At 44.0% G+C, this 21,672-nt stretch overlaps 1 protein-coding gene across 1 annotated transcript in view; it reads right to left on the bottom strand.

Moving 5' to 3' along the window:
• The window catches only part of LOC135196548 (zinc finger protein 830-like), a 141,079-nt gene that overhangs the window by 51,722 nt on the left and 67,685 nt on the right, over positions 1–21,672 (bottom strand). Inside the window, exon 2 of the mRNA XM_064223396.1 lies at positions 16,807–16,939. Within this exon, the coding sequence (XP_064079466.1) occupies positions 16,807–16,939 (133 nt within the window). The remainder of the gene's footprint in view (positions 1–16,806; positions 16,940–21,672) is intronic.

Raw genomic sequence — 21,672 nt, 5'->3', positions numbered from 1 at the left:
GAATCTCCTTCTACACCTTGTGGAGAATCGGCCTGAAAAACGAGAGGATCTTCATCCCGTTCTCTCTCTACTGGTGACAAACTCCTACTAGGAGAGGGGCTCATAGAGTGAACCGACTCTCTCTCACGTCTAAAAGAAGTCTCACATCTGCTTGACTTCTCGCGCCTGAAAAGCTCCTCGCGCTTGGCTGGCGCCTCGCGCTTGTCTGGCGCCTCGCGCTTGTCTGGCGCCTCGCGCTTGTCTGGCGCCTCGCGCTTGTCTGGCGCCTCGCGCTTGGCTGGCGCTTCACGCTTGGCTGGAGCGTGTAGCCTGGCTGGCATCTCGCGCCTGGCTGACGTCTCGCGCTTGTCTGAGTGTATCCTGATCTAGAGCAACTCGCTCGGATAGATCCTGACGTTTGTACGACTCTTCGCGCCTGGAAGACGTCCCATGTCTGGAGGACGCTTCACGTCTGGCTGGTGAAAGAAGACGAGACTTCTTAATAGGAAGTCTAGCGTCCTTCTTGCGAGGGGGATCCCTCGAAAGAACTCCAACCAAAGATGCAATCTGCTCTTGAACTGCAAGTAATATCCTCTTGGAAGCCACCCCAGCGTCCTCTTCAATAGAAGAAGCAGGAGAACTCAAAGGAGTGCGATCCTCAAATACTGTTCTAGGAGGCGTCGAAACCAGCTTAGCCTTCTTGATAGAAGAAGGAGCTTCCTCCGAGAAGCGTTCCGGGCTCGAGTCGAACGCGCGCTCTTTCCAATGCCTTTTCAGTGGCCTAGAAAGATCCGAGTCCTTCCACACCCTCGTTTAGGTGAAGGAGAACCGGGACGACGAGAAACAATCTCGTAGGACGCTTCTTATTAGCGGTCGGTCCGGAGCAGACTGTAACGAAACAGAACCTGCTGAAGGGATGCCTGACCGTTGGGGATTCCCCACAACCTCCGTACGACTTTCGACTTTCCTACTCCTCTGGGTATGTGAGTTTTGGAAGAGGTCTAGGCCTGGGAGCATCGCAGGACGGTCAGACGCCCCCTCCCAAAACAACACACTGGGAACACTCACTTCACTTAGTAATTCACAATCACTAGCCTTACCTTGCATGGCCGCCATCTTTGTCTTCATTTTACTAAGAGTAGCCTTCAGATTGGCGATTTCAGAAGCCGAATCCGAATGCAAGGCCTGTGAGGATTCAGATATCATAGGGAGAATCATATTCATTAATAAAAGGAGAGTTAGACTCAGAAAAAGGCTCAATAGGCCTTGTACTCACACTCTTTTGTGCAGCCCGTCTAATCCTATCCCTCTCTAACTTCTTCAAGTAAGAAGTTAGAGTCTTCCATTCATTAGCATCCAACTTTTCACACTCAATACAGGTGTTAGCCAAAGAACAGTCAAACCCCCTACATTACGACATACATGTGAGGATCAACCGAAGCCTTCGGTATCCTCACCTTGCAGCCTACATTCACACACACTCACACTAACACTTGAATCAGGACATTCTATTAGAAAAATCAAAAGCAAGTCCAAATCCAGTCCACAGTAGCGAATGCCAAACAACGATCCAGTACGTCACCAAGAAATCCAATAAAGATGATCAATAAAGTCTTGAAAAGCAAATTCCAGTCAGTAGGTAGTAACACAATGTTGATACCACCGGCGACAGAGAAAATATGATAGAAACGGGAATGGTTCCTAGTCCTGCCGCCAGGGCAGGCAGTAGATCACCTGACCTACCGGTAGCGAGTGGCGCGAAATTTGAATTTCTGTCGGGGTGGACGACGGAGTCTTAGCTATGTATATATCTGCCAGGTAAGTTCATTGTATGAAAAAGTGTGTCCAAGAGATATCTCTGTTGAAAATTTCTCGCAATGTCGAAGGCGATGAAACCGAGCATCACACTGCAGCAGTAGATGGTCATTTATGTATGCAAGAATCCCTGTTAATCAGAGACCTAAGTCTGTGATTGTTGGGCAGAGATACGGTTCGGCAGTCGATCATTGCAGGGGAGAGAGACGCAACCGTCCGTGCATCTTGGAGAGCCAGCTGCTACTGAGCTGTTATCACAGTGACAGGCAGCAAGACTCATACCCCGTTAGCTCTCGCCTACTCGTCATCCTGAGTTGCCATGTAATCCATTCCACGAAGGAATGTGTTCGGCTAGAACCATCGAGCATAAAATTACGTTCGAGCAATTATATTTAAGCGAAACGGATTTCGGAAAATACAAAAGCCGAGTTGGTGTTGTCGTGACAATACCTTAAGTATCTAAAATCGAAACTGGTAACTCGCGGGAGGTAGCAGGGAGCCCCGATTAGCCGTTCAACTAGGTATGAGTCTACACTCCGGACAGCTCAACTGCTTAACAGATCATGTCGCGAAGGGCATTTTGTTTTCTGTACAACTACTACCTCCATCCTACATTCTTTTCCCTACGAGGAATGAGAGTAAGGATTGGAGATCGACCGTCTTCGTTTAGCAGTTCAATTAGGTATGCGTCTACACACCGGACAGTGCAACTGCTTAACAGAATCATGTCATGAAGGCAAAATACGTAGTATTTTTGTAGGTTTCTGTACAACTACCTCCATCCTACATTCTTTTCCCTACGAGGAATGAGAGAAAGGATTGGAGATCGACCGTCTTCGTTCTATTCAAGAGAATGAAGAGAAGTCTTTCCCGAAGGAAAGCTTCAATTGTGAACAGAGTAAACAGAAGACAATAGTTCAAGCTTCTTATCTTATTGGGCAGAATACTTCATGGATACTGTCTAAGAGTCTGCTTTGCCTCAAGAGCCTCAGCAAGGTAGTGACCTATGACTGAGAGCTCTTCTGGATCTTCTGGGGCTTACCCCCTTACATGACAGAACCTTTTTGGATCTCGTCAATGGGGTCTTACCCACTTACATGACAGAACCTATTCCAAGAATTCGAGCATTTGGCGAGGTTTCCAAATATCGTAATAATTATCGGGGATTCTCGTCTAGCTCACTTTGGACCATGGTTTCGCTTAAGTGTTAAGAGATTGTAAAAAACTCGAACACTGCGAGTGCTAGAAATTCCGCAGAATCTTAAGCACTCGGCGAAACCCCCACCGAATTCGTCAGAAGATCATCGGTTGGTGGTTCTCTCGATTCCCGTAGAAATCGAGGATGGGGCAGGATCCTTCCTCAATGACTGGGCTTAAGCCAGGTAGGATCCGAAGATCCCCACCCGGTTGCGCAGTCCTCCACGAAGTAGAGGCTTTTCTGTCCGAAGAAGGGCGTACCAGGAGTAAGGCGCCTGCCTGAAGAAGAGAGCCTGCCAGGAGAAAAAGCGTCTCCTAAGAGAGGAGCGTCTGTGAGGAGAGGCGAGTCTATCATGTGAGAAGAGGTGCGTCTACCATGAGTAGAGCGCCTGTCAGGGGAGTCGCGCCTGCCAGGTGAGAGGCGCCTGCTGAGAGAATAACGCCTGGTAGGCGCAAAAGCGCCTGCTAGGAGAGCGAGCGCCTGCCAAGAGGAGCCCGCTTGTTAGATGAGGAGCGCCAAACTGGAGAAGAGCGCCTAACAGGGGAGAGGCGCCTGGAACTTCTCAGTGAAGGGCTCCTGTCCTGAGAGGCACGTCTCTTGCGAGGGGGGAGCTTAGAGCTCTTGATCGGAAGCGCGATGTCCTTCTTGCGAGGAGGGTCCTTAACCAGAGCGCCCATCAACGTAGAAAGTTGCTCCTGGAGGTCCACAAGGACCCGCTTAGTAGACTTCTCCTGATCTCCTTCGGGAGAAGGCAAACTTCCTGTCAAAAAAAAGCAACTCCTCAGGCGAATCGCGCCTGCAAGGAGAAAAGCGCCTGATGGGAGACGAGCGCCCGGCTGGCTCCGCGCACCCGGCCGGCGTCGAGCGCCTGGCTGGTGCCGAGCGCCTGCTAGGAGAGGCGCGCCTGTGAGGAGAGAAGCGTCTCGCGGCCTGGAGAAGCCGAATCGGAAGAAGCACTTCCTCAGGATGCCTTTTCTGTGGTGATCCATGTCAGTCTGGGTCGAGACAACAGAGCCTGCCGAAGGGACACCTGACCGTTGGGGATGCTCTACATCCTCCTTCCGGCTGTCGACATTCCTCCTCCCCTGGTTCTGGGAGTTTGGAAGAGGTCTAGGCCTAGGAGCAATGCGGAGCCGGACAGACGCCCCCTCCACTACACTGGGAACACTGCACAAAAACTTCCCACAGCACTCTTACCTTCCATTGCAAGCAACTGAAATTCCATCCTGCGAATCTCGGCTTTCATGCCAGAAATATATAAATCAAACTCAATTCGTTTGTTTGTTTGTATGGTACTTTACGTTGCATGGAACCAGTGGTTATTCAGCAACGGGACCAACCAGCCACTCCGCTGAGGCGCTTCATCTCGAAGACAAATCCCCAGGTTCGAAGAAGGGAGAAGGGGCTGAAAATGGAGGAGAGGTTGCAACAACTACATTAGGGTTAGGTTCTAAAGCCTCCTCAACTTGTTCGTTAGTACAAGAACTACTGGAGTTTCTAGACAAAGCTTCCTAACTCTGTTCTTCTCTAACTTCCTCAAAGAAGAAGAAAGAGACTTCTTCCCCATTCAAAATCTCACATTCAGTACAATGATTATTAATACTGTAGTACCTCGAGATACGAAAGGCTCAACTTACGAAAAACTCGATATACGAAAGCCAATACGAAAAATTTAACGGCTCTACATTCGAAAAGTTTTCAAGATACGAAAGGTTTCTGAAAGCCGAGATTCGCCCGGATAACAATTTTGAAAATCGCGCCGCGCGCCGCCATCTTAGTATACTAGTAGACTCGCCACCATCCTCCTACTCTCCCATTGGTTCCTGATGCTAGTCGCGGCCATAAAATCCTTCTCTCCTATTGGCCAGCGTCCCTCCCATCATGCATCTACTATGTACACGTGGTGGCGTGGCTCGGCCACTCGGTACCAGCATTAGTACGCACCCGGTATTCGTTTTCGGGATCGTCAATGTGTGTAGTGTACGTAATATAATCAAGGCACTTCAGTTTATGTTGAAGGTCAGCAGCCGAACATTCACTACCCAAATCAGTTGCAGAGAGAGCATTTGGTTGAACAGGGTTTTGATGGACACCAGGGCCAACAGAGTCATGAGGTGCAAAAAACGAAAGTTGAAATTCTACAAAAAAAAAAAAAAAAAAAATAAATAAAAAAAAAACCTACGTAAAGTAAAAAAGTAAAAAAAAAAAGTTAAAAATCAAAAAAAGAAGAAAAAAACAGCAGAAATTAAAGCAGCTTTTCATATAAAGTGCAATCATTTGTATAAGCTACCCCCCGAAAAGGCTCACACAGGAACATGTGAAACTACGTAGTTACGTTGTAGTACGTACGTATGATTTTTTTAAAGTGTACGTACGTACATACATACAAAAAAAAAAAAAAAAAAAAAAAACGGCAGACATTAAAGCCGCTTTTCATAGAGTGCAATCATTTGTAGAAGACAACCCCTGAAAAGGCTCACACAGGAACATTGTGAAAAAAGAAAAAAATTACGTAGGCAGAAGCAATCTTCCTTGGATAGTTACGTATGTACGTAGCCTCACTCGAAAGGTAAGCTCCACATTTTACGTTACAGTAATAATATTTCTTGTACTAATATTACACTTTATTTACAGGTTTTGCATTTTTAGTCTTAATTTAGGTATTGAATGGTCCAAATTGTTGTAGTATTTCATTGTTTATAGGTCACTTTAGCTTTATTATGAAATTTAATGGGGTGTTTTTGGAGGGCTTGGAACGGATTAGCCATTTTACATGTAAAATGTGGTCCAAGATACGAAAACCTCATGATACGAAGGGCGCCTCGGAACGGATTAATTTCGTATCTCGAGGTACTACTGTATTAATAAGTGATCTATAGAACTACAAAACAAACTTCAACAATGAAGGTTCTCTTAAGGATTCTCATGATATCTTCATGTCAAATGTTTCGTGTTAAAGACTGTCATTCAGTAACTGCATACAGTACGTAATTATGACTGTCTTACAACAGAGTGGTAGTTCCTTAGAAAAAACAAAAATTAAATTACTCTTCTACAGTGCGAGGATCTACCGAATCCTTCGGTAGTCTTACGTCACACATTCATTGCGCATATTCTAAACTCGGTACTAGCGTCTGACGCATTAGAGAATCATAAAAAGTAAACAAAAACGTATGCCAAGCCAATGATCCAATACGTCACCAAAAGACAGTCAAAAGATCCACGGCAAGTGGAAAACGAAATCCAATCAGGAGGAACCAACAACAGACGTTGTCGGAACCGGCGACAGAGAAAATCTGATTCGGAAACGGGAATGGTTCCCAGTCCCGCCACCCAGCGGCGGGAGGGTAGATCACCTGACCTACCTGTAGCGTGTGCCGCAAAATTTGAAATTCTGTCGGGACGTCAGAGACTATAGCTAAGTATATATCTGCCGGGGAAGTTGCATGTACAAAAATAAAAGGCTCGGGCTGAGAGCATTCACGCCCTTGGCACCGAGCGCAAGGGCATAAGGATCAATTCCCGGGTATGAGCGGAAACCTTGATCCATAATGATAATAATACATGAAAATGAAAAAGAATACTGCATTTACAATTTAACTTTCACTTTCACAAAAAAATAAAAGGCTTGGGCCGAGAGCATTCGTGCCCTCGGCACCGAGCGCAAAGGGCAAGAAAATAAATGAAAAATTAAAAAGAGCACTGCACTTACAATTTTCACTTTCACACTTTCACCCAAAAAAATACAAGGCTCGGTGCGAGAGCACTGTTGCCCTCGACACCGAGCACAAAGGACATGGGGATCAATCTCAGGAAAACTTCTAAATTTCCCACATTTACACCCCTCCACCCTGGGGCACAGTCGCCAGGTAATGGAAGGGCACTGAGATTCCTTCAATCCTTGGTCCATTATTCATTTGAATTAATAATCAGTATATATGAAAAAATGAAAAAGAGTACTTACAGTTCACTTTTACACACACACAAATAGTAAGAGAAAACACAAATATCCTGAAAGCACACGATGATGAAGCAGGCAGAGAGCGATGAAGAGCACGTCTACACACCAGCAGGCCGAAAGCAAAAGTGATTCTTCGCCTCCCAGTCGTGCGGTGCGCGCACTGTTGGACAAGCAGTTAACTACTGAACTCCCTTGTTCGAAAGCTTACGACCATCCAGCTGCCGCTAGTTACCTTCCTATTGTAAAAGGACCGAAAGGTTCGTATCCCGTATAATTCTTTGTGTCAGTTGGTGTTACATGAATATTTTTGAGGTTGGGCAAAGTTTTATGCAAATATCAAACTTTACCGATAGTTTAGAATAAATATGTGGTTTTTTATATAATTTCCATTAAATTTAGCAAATTTAGGTAAATTTTCCTTATCTTAGCTCTGATATTTTATGAATTGCTGCTTGATTATTTAACCAAGTTGTAAGAATTTTTTGGTAAATTTTCCAAAAGTCATCATTTGTTTCATTTAAAAAATGATCCAAAGGCCTATAGGTGTAATGTTCTGGTATATCATTCCCATCTTTATTGTGTGAAGGTCATTTTACCAGAATATTACGTGAATATATAAACAAACAATCATATGGGCATAACATTTAATGAAAGTGGCCAACGCAAATAAGAAAGATTTTACTAGAGAGCTATTTATGGCAATATTTAGGTGTTCGAAGGCAAGATTTTTAAGAGCCATCCTGATTCTGTTGTGCTATATATTAATCTATTTTATGAATGCATCAAAACGTAAGGGGCTCACCGTGTAGGGTAAATCCCTTATTTTAACAGATAAGAGGCATTTGGCTCCTAGACTATATTGTCAGTCTCCTTCCTTCCCCTTGCTAGTAAGGAAGGAGCAGGATTGCTTCTATGATTCTGATAAGAAACAGTTAAAAGGATGCTTGATTAGTATAAGCTTCCACGCCTCAATCGTCCACGTCCAATCAGTGTCAGTTCGAGTATCCTCAACCCAAAGGAGAGGGGGAATGGAGAGACGAGACGTGGAAGGAGGAGAGTCCAGTCACTCTTGCATCCTTCTTACCTCTACAACTGCACACCATGGACGAGATGCAAACTTGTCCATGTCAAAGAGCTGGGTAAGCAAACACATCTTGCAAGCATCCACCACTGGTCCAGGGAAATGAGGTTCCAAGGACCTGTGGGCAGTCCCCGGAGGGAAAGAAAGGTCCAATGGTCGCGAATGGAACCATATCCATCTTCCTTGTCCGGGGATATATTCTTCAGAGTGATGTCCCAAGTACCCATACTGGTTCTATCCGTCTAAAGCTAAGTGTCTCGCGGTCTTGTATCCCACTGCAGCGAAGTCTACATTCTCTGCGGTGGATAGGACACCGACAACTCCATGGTGGGTGTCGATGGTTATGGGTGCCGGAACAAGCTAGTAGGACGAAGTAATGATTGATTACTTCGTGACGGTCTCGGACGCTTCGACAGCTGCCGACTGACTGCATTCAGTTGTGTGAGGCGAGCTGTCCAAGCATCCGAGGCATAGTCACGTGACCCTCGCCTTTTGAAGGGTTATGCCGAGAGACCATACAAATTGATGTTAACACCGATGCCGGAAGGCGAGATGATGATTCTCTCAAGGCATGTGCCCAACAGGCGAAAGTCAATTGCCTTCTAGAGACCGAGGTCCCTGATGGCAAGACAGAAGTCCTCATAGTAGTTGAATCTCAGCTATGGAGAAACAACACTATGTGCCGTTGAAGACGAAGGTGGTAGGTGAATGCAGACCTACGTCTTCACAGCTGAATCGAGAGAAGTAACTCTCACGATTCTGAACTTAGAAAAGTCACGCCGATGACACCAACCTTCGAAGACAGTTTAATCCCTGTGATTTACAAAGGACTGAAAACGCTAAACCGCTACTTCATTGCTGTTCGGTGAGAAGTCGGAGTTGCAATGAAGGCGGAGTGCTTTTCAGTAATGAAAAAACAGGGATGTACTGCCTGAAGAACTGCTTCTCATGGGCTGAATCATCTTCTTCCCAGGTTATCCAGGGAGGAGATCTATATACTTGGAAGTAGAGGTGGCAGGGCGGGGAACAGGCGATGTCTTCCGTTATACAGTGGTCCCCCCGTATTCGCGGGGTATGCGTACCAGAACCCCCCACCCCCCCCCCCCCCGCTAATAGTTAGAATCCGCGAATGTTTGGAACCCCCCTCTAAAAATGCTTGTAAACTCCTATCCTGAACATCAAACACCAAAGTTCCCTTAAAAAAGACACCTTCTTCACCAAAGTATCCCTAAAAAGACCAAATCTTCATCAAAATATACATAAAATATCCTATTATGGTTCATATTAATCTTTGAAATATATTAATACTGTTTTAAAGTAAATCTTACATTTTATGGTTATACATAAATACATACTATGTACGTACTGCAATGACTTAGTTACGTATGTGAAAATAATTCAGTCCCCCATAAGATTCAGTCATGCACGTTTTCTTTCATACTGTTACTATTTGAGACATCCATTTTCTTTTCTTTTTTACAAAGGAAGCAATTGTGTGTGAAATCAAAAACAAATACCAAATGTCTACTTAAGTATTACCTACATCAAATATACCATTGAATTGGTATTATTAATATAATTTTAAAGTCATCTTAAACATTTTTTACAATTAGAAATATACTAATACACAGCCAATAGCACAGAGAGAGAAGAGAGAGAGAGAGAGAGAGAGAGAGAGAGAGAGAGAGAGAGAGAGAGAATAACTCCTTACGGTTTCCATAGATTGAAATGAACGTCTGTAGGGAACTTTTTTCCCCTCCCATAAATACATATATTTCTCCAGAGAAGAGAGAAAGAGAGGACTGTGCAATTATGTTTGTCTGTCTATCAATTCTTTTGCTGAGAGTGAGAGAGATAAAAGGAAGAAATAGAAACACCAAATGTATGACAAGTATCTTGTGGAGAGAGAGAGAGAGAGAGAGAGAGAGAGAGAGAGAATAACTCCTTATGGTTTCAAAAGATTGAAATGAACATCTGTAGGCAACTTTTTTCCCCTCCCATGGTATTGTTACTGTTTAATAATCTCACGAACTAAATATTATTTGTAAAAACTAGTGCTGTATATTATTATTTTACCATAAAATGTAGTAATGTCCTTAAAGATACACTTATACATACAATTCCCGCCCAAACAGAGGGCGAGAGTTACCACTAAGACACACTATCTCGTGTGGCAAAAGAGAGAGAGAGAGAGAGGGGGGGGAGGGTTATCCTTATTTAAAAGACTGAAATGGATAGATTATTGTACTTCTATAAAATACTATAACATATGAATTTTGAAATTAATTGTATTACTATTATCATCCTTATGCAAAAATATTAATAAACAATACACATTGTACCATAGAAAATTCTCACTCAGTAAAGAGAGAGAGAGAGAGAGGAAAAAAAATATGTGATCATCGAGAGGGCAGCAGTTGTTGGACCCCAGCCAACTTTGCTTGGCTCCCTGGAAATCAAAGATGCGGGGATTAAAATGTATTTTCTTTCATTCTTACATAATTTATATTTATAAACTAAAATCTTTGCTAATTCACTTTAGTATTTTCTTTAATGAATTTTATATTATTGCTGTTTACATTAATATTGATTTTTTGAAAAATTAGTAAATCATCATCCAAAAAATATTAACATCTCTGTAAAAGAGAGGAAGAGAGAGAGAGAAGAGAGAGAGAGAGAGAGAGATCGAGAGAGAGAAGAGAGAGATTATCGTTTTAGCATTTGTAAAATACTTTCACATATGATTTTTGTAATTACAGTTATTATTACATTATTATTATTATTATTATTATTTTTCTTATCTGAAAATATTAATTAAAATATTATAACATCGTGTTACCATAAAAATCTTTCTATCCTAGTAGAGAGAGAGAGAAGAGAGAGAGACATGGAGTTTTCGAAAGAAAGATGCGTGAAGACTGGGACTTCCTTCATTCTTACATAATATTTGAATTTATAAAACTAAAATCTTACTAATTCAACGTAGTATTTTTTTCTTTCTTGAAGTAATTGCTCTTTACATTGATATTAATATTAAAAAATTAAAATTGTAAAATCATTTATCACACAAAAAGCATACATCCCGGTAAGGGAGAGAGAGAGAATTATTAGTTATTATGTGATATCATGTAATCTTATTAAACTTACTAATACAGTATTGATCAATATTAATATTTTAAAATCAGTAAATCGTTTTTGTATCATAAAAATGTATTTAGCATGAAAATAACATCAAAATACACTAATTAGTGATTATTTATAGTCGGAAAATCCTGCGAATAGGCGAATTCACCGCAAATAATGGTTAGATATGGTCCACAAAAAAATCCGCGAATCAGTGAGTCCGCGAATCCGGAGAACGCGAATACGGGGGCCACATGTACATCTACAATTCGGGGTGAACAATGAACAATTGCACACCTACGAATACAAGATATATTTAGAAGACAAACTCAGATGTCTGAAGAAATCATTCTGCATTATCGCAGCGACAGGTGCAATGCAGCGGGAGACTAGGCTACAGACTTCTGTTACCGTGCGGTAAACAGAAAGATGATAGCGAGTCTATTGGGAAATCTGTCTGAAAATTCTTGCAATGTCCAAGGCGATGCAGTAGAGATGGTCATTCACGTATGCGAGAATTCCAGCCAACCAGAGACCTAAGTCTGTGATTGCCTTGCAGAGATTCGGTTCGGTAGTCAATCATCGCAGAGGAGAGAGACATAATCCGACCGTGTTATCTCAGAGAGCCAGCTAGTACTGGGCTGCGGCAAGTAGCCCAATACACCGCTAGATTTCGCTCACTCGTCATCCTGAGTTGCCAGGTAATCCATTCAAAGAAGGAATGCGTTCGGCTAAAACCATCGAGCGTAAAAAAAACGCTCGAGCATTTGCATTTAATTGAAATGGATTTCGGTGAATGCAAACGCTGAGGTGTTGTTGTTGTAACAATACCATAAGTATCTAAAAATCGAAACTGGTAACTCCTGGGAGGTTTGCACGGCAGTCCTGAGTTGCAGTTCAATCAAGAAGATACTATTCGTCTCGGTCTCAATCCGTAGAGTTAACTACGGTATGTGCCTACACCTCGGACAATTCAACTGATAACAGAAGCATGTCGCGAGGGCAATATACGTAGTATACTTGTAGGTTCCTGTACATAGACCTCCATCCTAAATTCTCTTCCATTCGCGGAACAAGAATAAGGACTGGAAGCCGACACCCTTCATTCTCTAATGAAGAGAGTGAAGGAGAGAAGTTTTCCCCGAAGGAAGACTTCTATGGTGATAACAGGATACCGAAGACGATAGTTCAAGCCAAACTGGTTGTTCACACCTGTTCTTCTCTATCCCGGGGTTGGCCGCCTACTGAAGCGACGGACCGTCAGGTCCATCCAGGTTGAGCCCTTCCCGAAATATTCTCCTTCAGCAGCAGTACTTCTCTCGAATGCTAGAAATTCCTGGAATTCTAGCATTCGGCGAGATACCCGATTATCGTAGTAACAATTATCTGGGATTCTCGTCTCACCCACTCTGGACCGTGGTTTCGCCCAAGTGTTTGCAGATCGTAGAAGACCAGAACACTCGGAGAGTGCTAGAAATTCCGAAGAATTCTAAGCACTTGGCGAAACCCCCACCGAATTCATCAGATGATCATTGGGTGGTGGTCCTCCCGATTCCCGTAGAAATCGAGGATGGGGGCAAGATCCTTCCTCAACGACGGGGAATTACATCCGGTAGGAGCTGAAAGTCCCCCAAGGAACGCAGTCCCCAACGTGGAATCCTACGGAGAACGCTCTGCAGGATCCCTCCCCTTCCCTTTGCAGCCATAGGGAGAGAGGGAATGGGGGAGGAAGATAGGATACTCGCTCGCATTCCCAGCGGAACTAGCCGTCGGAGAAGCGAGTACGAGCAGCCATCACCATGCGGTGATGGCCACTCAGAGTCTAGGAAAACGTTACCGTCTGTAGAAAACGTTTTCCTCGAGGAGGGTTACGAACTCGTACTGTAGGCTAAACGTCTGCTGCCACCGTGACCGTCGTCTGGGTGGGGCTGAGCGAGCACCTGACAGGAGAGAGCCGATACCATCCTCCGATGTGTCCCAGTCCTCGTCGAGGTCTCTGAGTGAGTGGTCCAGACGGACCGTCACATGAACGGCGGTGATGGTCCCACCGAGAGTCTGGGAAGCGTCATTTGTCCTCGCCAGCCCCCCACGATCTCCTCCAACCACTTGAGCGAGGATCTGTTGGTCCCAAGATCGAACAAGGCCCGTGGCCGGACCGTAAGAAGTGCATTCCTCACGGTCACTCCTGTTCGCCTTGTTCCTCCCGGTGTAGCCTGAGGAGGTTGAAGGGACAGGTGAGGGAGACCTGATGCTCCTACCCTGCCTACTAGCAGAACCAGTAGGCTGGGAGGACTGCAGGTGATCACCAACCCACGGTGGGGATCGAGCTGCAGGTCTGGACCAGCAGCTTCTTGTGGAGATACGCTGGACCAAGGAACGAAGCGTCGGTCTCTTATGTCAGGGGAGCTGTTACGAGAGCTCCTTCCCTGCCTACCAGCAGAACCGGTGGGCTGGGAGGACTGTAGGTGATCATCAACCACGGTGACGATCGAGCTGCCAGTCTGGACCAGCGGTCTTCTTGCAGAGAAACGCTGGACCAAGAAAGGAGTGTCAGTCTCTTCGGGAGGGCTGCTTGCGAACAGGCTGCACTGGTCGAGCGGCTAGACCAAGAGCAGCGGCGACAGTCCTGACTGTCAGAAGAGCTGCTGCTGGTTCCCTTATCTGTCCAGTCCTGGTGGGAGCGGCGGTCAGGGGACCGGCAGAGTCCGCGGTCGGCGGTGGGAGTGTGAGGAGCGCGCCCTCACGATTACTCCTGATCGGCTCACTCTTCCTGGTGTAGCCCAAGGAAGTTGAAGGGATAGGAGAGGTAGGCCTGACGCTCCCCCCACCCCCTGCCTACCGGCAGAACCGGCGTGCTGGGGGGGGGGGGGGGGGGGGAGCTGCAGACGCTCGCCAACCTGCAGTGGCGATCGATCTGCAGGCCTGGTCGAGCGGCTCTCCCTGGGAGAGCAGCTGGACCGATAACCGCGGTGACGGTCCCGAGCGTCAGAAGAGCTGCTGCTGGTCCCCCTATCCGCCCGGTACCGGTGGGGGTGGCGGTCAGGGGACCAGCAGAGTCCGCTGTCGTGGTGGGAGCAAAGCCTATCCTCACGGCGCGTCACGGTGCCTGGACCAGCCTCCCCTCAGCCTGCGGCTGGTCTGGGACCGTTGCATCAACCCTGGGTACCAGCGACTCGCCACGAGAGCAATCACTGGCCTGGTGGGAGTCACCTGGGCAACTCCCACCAGTCTTCCGCTCCGTGCCTGGATCCTGGCGCCAAGCGAACTCGGTTGCCTGGGTCTTGGCTGCACGGTCACCCGCAGGTGACCGTACACTCGGTACCTCTCGTGAACGAGAGGCCGAGACGGTACCTGGCGTCAAGGCGGAACCTCTGGCGCCAGGAGAGGAGGTGCCGGTGTTAGCCAGTACCCTTCCAGTCCCCGTCCATCTTTCTTTCCTTGCGGAAGGAGAGACAGGCCCCGTTCTTGAAGGAACAGGAGGACCAGCGGAGGCCGACAACTGTCACCAGAGTTGGACAGACCCTTACAGGTCTCTGAGCGAGACTTCTTAGCGGGGAGGAGGCTACCTTCTTCTTCTTTGGCTGGGGGGCCTCAGAAGTCAAAGAGGAAGAGGCGGCAGAAGACGACGGCAACACCTTCCTCTTCTTCCTAGACTTCCTCTTCGCCAGTTCCTCAGGACAACCGACAGGTCCTCCATTCAGGACGGAGCAAGGAGTTGGGGCAGTTGCCGAAGCAACACGGCCCAACTGCACCTGTCCAGAGGGACCTGCAGGAGTAGCAGTGGAGAGAACGCTTTCCTTCAAGGAGGGCCACAAAACTCCTACCTGGCAGGTGAAGCATCTGCCACCCCCGAGACTGGTCGGTCTCTGAGGTGGGGCTGTCTCTGAAAGAAAAGGATTAATTAAATGAGGGCTGGATGGCCCGCCTCCACCGGTCTCTGCGTGCATGGATCCGCAGGAATGTCACGTCAACCCTGGGCACCGGACGATCGCTGCGAGAGCGATTGCCGGTCTGGCGAGGTTCACCCGAGCGACTCCTACCATCTTCCGCTCCGTGCCTGGGTCCTGACACGGGGAGTGAACTCCGCAGTCTGGACGGGGTGACCGTACACTTGGTAACGCTCGCGAGCGGGCGGCCGAGATGGTTCCCGGTCCGCAGGTGGAACCAGTACCTCCATGGTCCCCGTCTGCTTCCTCCCCGAAGAAGGAGAGACGGGCCCCGTTCCCGGAGGAACGGGAGGACCAGCGGAAGACCCACCTGTCTCACCGGAGCGAGAAAGACCCTAAGAAGTCCCGTGACGAGACTTCTTAGGGAGGGAGGCATGAAGATATGAAGATCTCGAAGAGGAGGATGACGACACTTAACGAGCTCTCTTCCTTTTTGGTTTCTCCTTCTGCCAGACTTCTACCATCAGTAGATAACCTCACAGGGCAGCGTGACAGCTTCGTCCAGTGACATAACTCCCGGGTAGTAGTGGTAACAAAAATAATCATCAGCAGGGGATCAGTACACACACTCGAGGATCGGTATGCAACATGCTACGAGTCATAGGTACAATTCCAAGATTAGGATAACCAACACGAAGAGCATCCAACCAATACTACTGAAAACACAATCACCACTAGTCTGTAAAATAAGGAAAAAAAAATTTAAAAAGTAATGAGGATACTCCTCACACATCCAAGGGCGCCGCCCTCTGAAGTGAGAGGAGATCCCCCAACATCAGCACCGCACGCCCATCCTTCTACCTTCTTCCGATAGTAAGTGAAAGGAAGAAGGAGAAGAGAAATTACCATAACAACAAAACATGGACAAACCTTTGAAGTTCCCTTGGTGATTACCAAGCGTAAGCGTAATTTCCGGATGAATACATGTCCCATTACAGGATCAATATCAGTTACGTTAAATACATGTCTCATCCTCACGATAAATACATATCTCGTCCTCATGCAGGTCTGAGCCAGTGTTAAAGGGCGAAAGAATGTAAGTATGTTGGCATACCTTAGCCGCCGGCTCTTAACAGAAGTACAGGGCGGTACAAAGGCTTTATCACAAAAAACTGGTTTGTATATTAATTGAAAAACCAAAGGAAAAACTTTAAACCTTTGTTTAGTATTAATATCAAACACCGTATATGCATAATTATTTAAATACAAAAAATAAACCAAAAGGATCCCGCCGGGAAAAAAGATATTAACGACCAGTCAGCCAGAGCTCACAAACACACGTCTTCCTCGGAAGAGGGCCGAAAGTAAAGTGGAGTGTTTACATCCGGGCAGGCTGGTCTGTCCCATGGTAGTTACTGCCTAACCACCTTGTTCAAGATTCAACGGGCGTAATTCCAGCTTTGCCGCAAGTTACATTCCTATTGTTAGAGGACCAAAAGGTTTGTATTACGTATTGGAACAATACCTTGTTATTGAATCTTACGACCGAGTTCCAACTGGCGCTGAAAGTAATTCCTTATGTAAAGAATGTAAAGAACACATGGTTTGTATAACGTGTAGGAACAAACAATATTTAGGTATCAATAGCCACTGAAGTTGATATTTAACACTTAAGATGTGATCAGAAATCCCCACAATCCTCAGAAGTTACAACTTACATGTCAACAGGGGTTGTCATGCAATACTAAAACACACAACTCACCTGTTTTTGTTTTTTCTGAAGAGATGCCAAGTTTTCCAAGTGTGATCGCTTGATTACATGTGCTTGCCAAATTATAGCACTTTTTACAATTGTACCACACACTATACACATCAGTTGTCCCCTGCTATTGTATCTGACATAAAAGTTAAGGAAATGAATGTGAAATACTATAACAGATTTTTAAAATAATTTGTATTTTCCTTATGTCTGCACTATGCAAACAAGTCTTTACAGTCATCCCTCATTTATCTGTTTTCATCTTATCTAGAACTCAACATCATCTGGAGGGTCCAAAAGACTATAATATAAAATACCACATCTTTTAAGTATATTTTTCCTAATATACACATTGGAGTTACCTTGCAAACACAAGCTGTAAAGCCCCTTCAAACTTACTGACAAACTACTAGTAAACTATCGACAGGTAGGGGGAAGCCCAACTAACCTGTTGGTCTGCACTCCACCTTTCCTTACAGTCCAGGGACCAGAGTATAGAAGAAATTGGCTTCTGTGAATGACTGTTTGATTTATTTTATATTATTTTGTTAGTTATTAGGTTGATTAGGTTAGGCAATTTTTGAACTAGTTTTTAGGATTCAGTTTCTTATTTATCATATTCATGTTATTTTTGTGAGCGAGAGATTTTTGTGAATAATGGTCGTCTTTCTTTTTTTTTTTTCATTACAGTTTGGTAGAAGGGAATAAGTATGAGCTGAGGCTCCCCTTCACCTGTACTGAACTTTTCTGAACCCAACGATGAAGTGATAGTGTGCTGGCTAGGCCGAGGGCCTACAGATTTTGTGATTGTTGAGTTGGGAGAGACTTTGCTGGAGTGTAATTGGGAACAGGAGTCAAACCTCGAGCAACAACAGTACTTGAGCAAGCAGACTATATCGTTGAGGGAGGTCAACGATTCCAGGCTACACATCTATGGGCAGCTGGAAATATCAAGTTGGAAACTAAAAAGAACAACCATAGGCTCTCTGCAAAAGGAGCTGCTGACAAGATGAAAATGAATTTTTATAATAAAATTAATATTAGTAATACTTACCTGTATAATTTATCTAGCACAAAATCCACAAAAACCAAAAACCACACCAAAATTTACTACATTGGCAACCCTGTTACCTCCTATTCTGTCCGTCAGTTGGCAACACTGCCATTTGACAGTTGCAAAACCTTCCCTTGAAAATCAGTTGTGATAGGCAGATCGCGAGGTAGGATGGGTGGGACTAGATAAATTATACAGGTAAGTATTATTAACCCTCTTACGCCGACTGGACGTATTTTACGTCAACAATTTTTTGTCTCCCCGAGTGCCGACTGGACGTTATTTTAACGTCGACTTACAAAAGTTTTTTTAAATTTGCGAAAAAAATACTTATAGGCCTACCAGCCTAAAACTTTTGAATCACGCGCCGCAATCGTTACGCAGGCGCGCAAGTGCGAATTTCTTTCTTGCCGCACTAAAAAGTATCTCTGACACATCTCGGAAATTATTTCGTCACTTTGACATAATTTTTGTACCATTGTAAATTAGCCGTTACATGAAGTATTATATATGAAAATGTGCGCATTTTTATGTAGAATACAACAATAAAATACTCATGATTGTAGCTTTTATCAGTTTTGAGATATTTTCATATAAATAACGATAATTGCCAAAATTTCAACCTTTGGTCACTTTGACTCTACTGAAATGGTCGAAAAACGCAATTGTAAGCTAAAACTCTTTATTTTTATTTTAGTAATATTCAATCATTTACCTTCATTTTGCAACTAATTGGAAGTCTCTAGCACAATATTCCGATTTATGGTGAATTTATGAAAAACTTTTTCCTTACGTCCGCGTGGTAACTCTTCCGAAAAAAATCATACATGCGACTGTGGTAATGTTTGCACCATTTTAAAATTAGCCGTTATATAAAGTTTTATATAGGAAATGGTGCGCAATTTCACTGCACAATACAACTAAAAACAACCCATGGTTGTAGCTTTTATCAGTTTTGAGATATTTTCATATAAATAATGATAATTGCAAAAATTTCAACCTTCGGTCAAATTTGACTCTACCGAAATGGTAGAAAAACGCAATTGTAAGCTAAAACGCTTATATTCTAGTAATATTCAAGCATTTACCTTCATTTTGAAACAAATTGGAAGTCTCTAGCACAATATTTCGATTTATGGTGAATTTATGAAATAACATTTTCTTTACGTACCGCGCGGTAACTCTCCGAAAAAATCATACGTCGATTGTGGTAATGTTTGCACCATTTTAAATTAGCCGTTACATAAAGTTTTATATATGAAAATGTGCGCAATTTAATGTAGAATACAAAAAAAAATTAATTGAAGGTTGTAGCTTTTCTCATTTTTTAAATATTTGCATATAAATCACGATAAATAAAAAAAAACCATGTTCGGTCAAGTTTGACTCTACTGAAATGGTCGAAAAACGCAATTGTAAGCTAAAACTCTTACAGTCTAGTAATATTCAGTCATTTATCTTCATCTTGAAACAAATTTGAAGTCTCTAGCAAAATATTTAGATTTATGGTGAATTTAAAAAAAAATCTTTCCTTCCCTCCACGCGCGGATTCTCCGCTACAAATCTCCGAAATGCGTATGTACCATTCTCGGAATATTTTGCTCCTCCCGTTTTCATATTGAGGTCATTTCATAGAGTTTTATATATGAAAATGTGCGCAATTTCATGTAGAATAAAACGTACGTACGAAAAATATTTTGAAGGTTGTAGCGTTTCTTATTTTCTGAAATAATTGCATATAAAAATTATATAAAAAAAATTCGACATTCGGTCAACTTTAACTCGTCAGATATTCAATCATTTGCCTTCATTTTGAAAGAAATTGGAAGTCTCTAGGACAATATTTAGATTTATGGTGAATTTTTGAAAAAAATATTTGTTTACGTCCGCTCGTTTACGAATTCATGCATTATTTTGTGATAAATTTTCCGCCGGTGTGTTGCTTTTATCGTTTTTTTACAGTTTGTTATATACCCAAATTATCGCAATTTTAGTGTACATTACAACGAAAAAAAAAAGTAACTTTTGTTATCTTTAACCGTTTTGCGCACAGCGCGATTTGAATACAATTATATGAAATGTTTTTTGCGCTATCATATATCGCATTATTTATATATGATAGATATTTTTTTTCATTTCTGATGGTTGCATACTAAACTTCAGCCAATGACAAAAAAAGGAGCCAAAAATGAACTCTTAATCTTAAAAACTAAGCGCGCTGTGATTTTTTGAAAAAAACATATTTTTCCGCTTCCGCGCTCACTCTGAAAAACCTCCGGCACACGGGAGACTTTTTTTCTTTTTACCGCTTCGGCGTAAGAGGGTTAATATCAATTTTATTATAAAATCATATAATAAAAATTACCTTAACATAATTTATCTAGCCCAATTAATCACATTGAAATAGAGGAGGGACTGAATAAAATTTCCCTTTCGGGCAGAATAGGAGCAACCAACCTAATCCAATTAATGGAAAAGGAAAAAAAGGAAAAAAAAATTAATTAACAAAGGACATAAAAAATAACAAAGAAATATATTATCATAGGCCAGTAAAAAAAAACTCAAAACCCAATGTCTAAAAAAATAATTTAAATAACCCAAAGTCTCCCTACCATAATGCCCGCCCGAACTATACAAAAAACGTCAGGTGACCAACAAAAGGCAACAAAGTCAGACAACATCGAGGACAGCAAAGTCAGATTCAAAACCATTGGAGGAAAAAACAGCAAGGAGGCCTGCACCCCTAATGACTTCATCAGCGACACCTGCTCTCTCACGAATGTCTGGCGCCAAGAGAGATGAGCGGATATTGGCAACTCTTTCCCGAAGGATGAGTGCCTGGACTGCCTGGGCGATTCAAAGCTAAGCGAACATTGGGGGTGTATCAACGCAACCCAACGTCGCCAGCAGCAATATAGGCTCATGAGCGACTCCTGACTCAAGCTTTCAAGCGCCAAGAGAAGGAGCGCGGAGCAAAAGGCGACTCAGTCCAGGAAGATGAGTGCCTGACAGTCCAAACTGGTCTCATATTAAACAATCATCGGAGGGTTTATCGGCGCAACCGATTTCGTCAACAAGAAACTCAGAGCTACTAAATGTTGCCTGATCTCGCGTGAGTGTCTGACTGAAAAAACAAGTGAGACAAAAAGTACATGATGAACGAGTCCTCAGATGACAACAGGCGATCCATTGACTAATTCCCTATCCAGAAAGACAATGGAGTCGTCAGGACAGGCGAACCAGTGAATAGTCCTAAGTCAGCATCGACTTTGGGAGAAGCGTAGTCGCCAGTGCCGACAACCCAGTGGCTGGTCCAATGTCAGACTGACAATGGAAGCAGCGTAGTTGTCAAAGCACCAATGGGCCCAAAGAACATAGGTCACCTAGAACTAGAGATATATGCCTCAAGTAAAAAGGAGCAAAAACAGAATTAGAACGCCAAGTCGCCACCTCAAGCACCTTGGTGACAGAGACGTTCTTCATAAAAGCTACCGATGTAGCAACTGCTCTAACACTGTGTGCTCTTGGCGCCTGGCCTTCAAGGGCAGCTGAACCGCCAGTTTTAACAAGAAGATCTCTGAGGAAAAAGGATACACCATTCTTTGACATAGGTCTCTTGACATTTCGGGGTGAAACAAACAGATGATGGGGACGACCCTGAATGTCCTTTGTGTGATGTAAATAGCATGAGAACGCCCTGACAGGGAAAAGAACTAATTACTCATTTAGATTACCGACAAAGTCGACCAGCGACTTCAGAATGAAAGACCTGGGAATGGGATTATCAGACAATTCAGTCTTTGCGACCACCTCCT

The sequence above is a fragment of the Macrobrachium nipponense genome, chromosome 18 (assembly GCF_015104395.2).
Source record: "Macrobrachium nipponense isolate FS-2020 chromosome 18, ASM1510439v2, whole genome shotgun sequence".
Taxonomy (NCBI): Eukaryota; Metazoa; Arthropoda; class Malacostraca; order Decapoda; family Palaemonidae; genus Macrobrachium; species Macrobrachium nipponense.
Note: the sequence above shows the minus strand (reverse complement) of the source record. Positions and strands in the feature narration are given on the sequence as shown.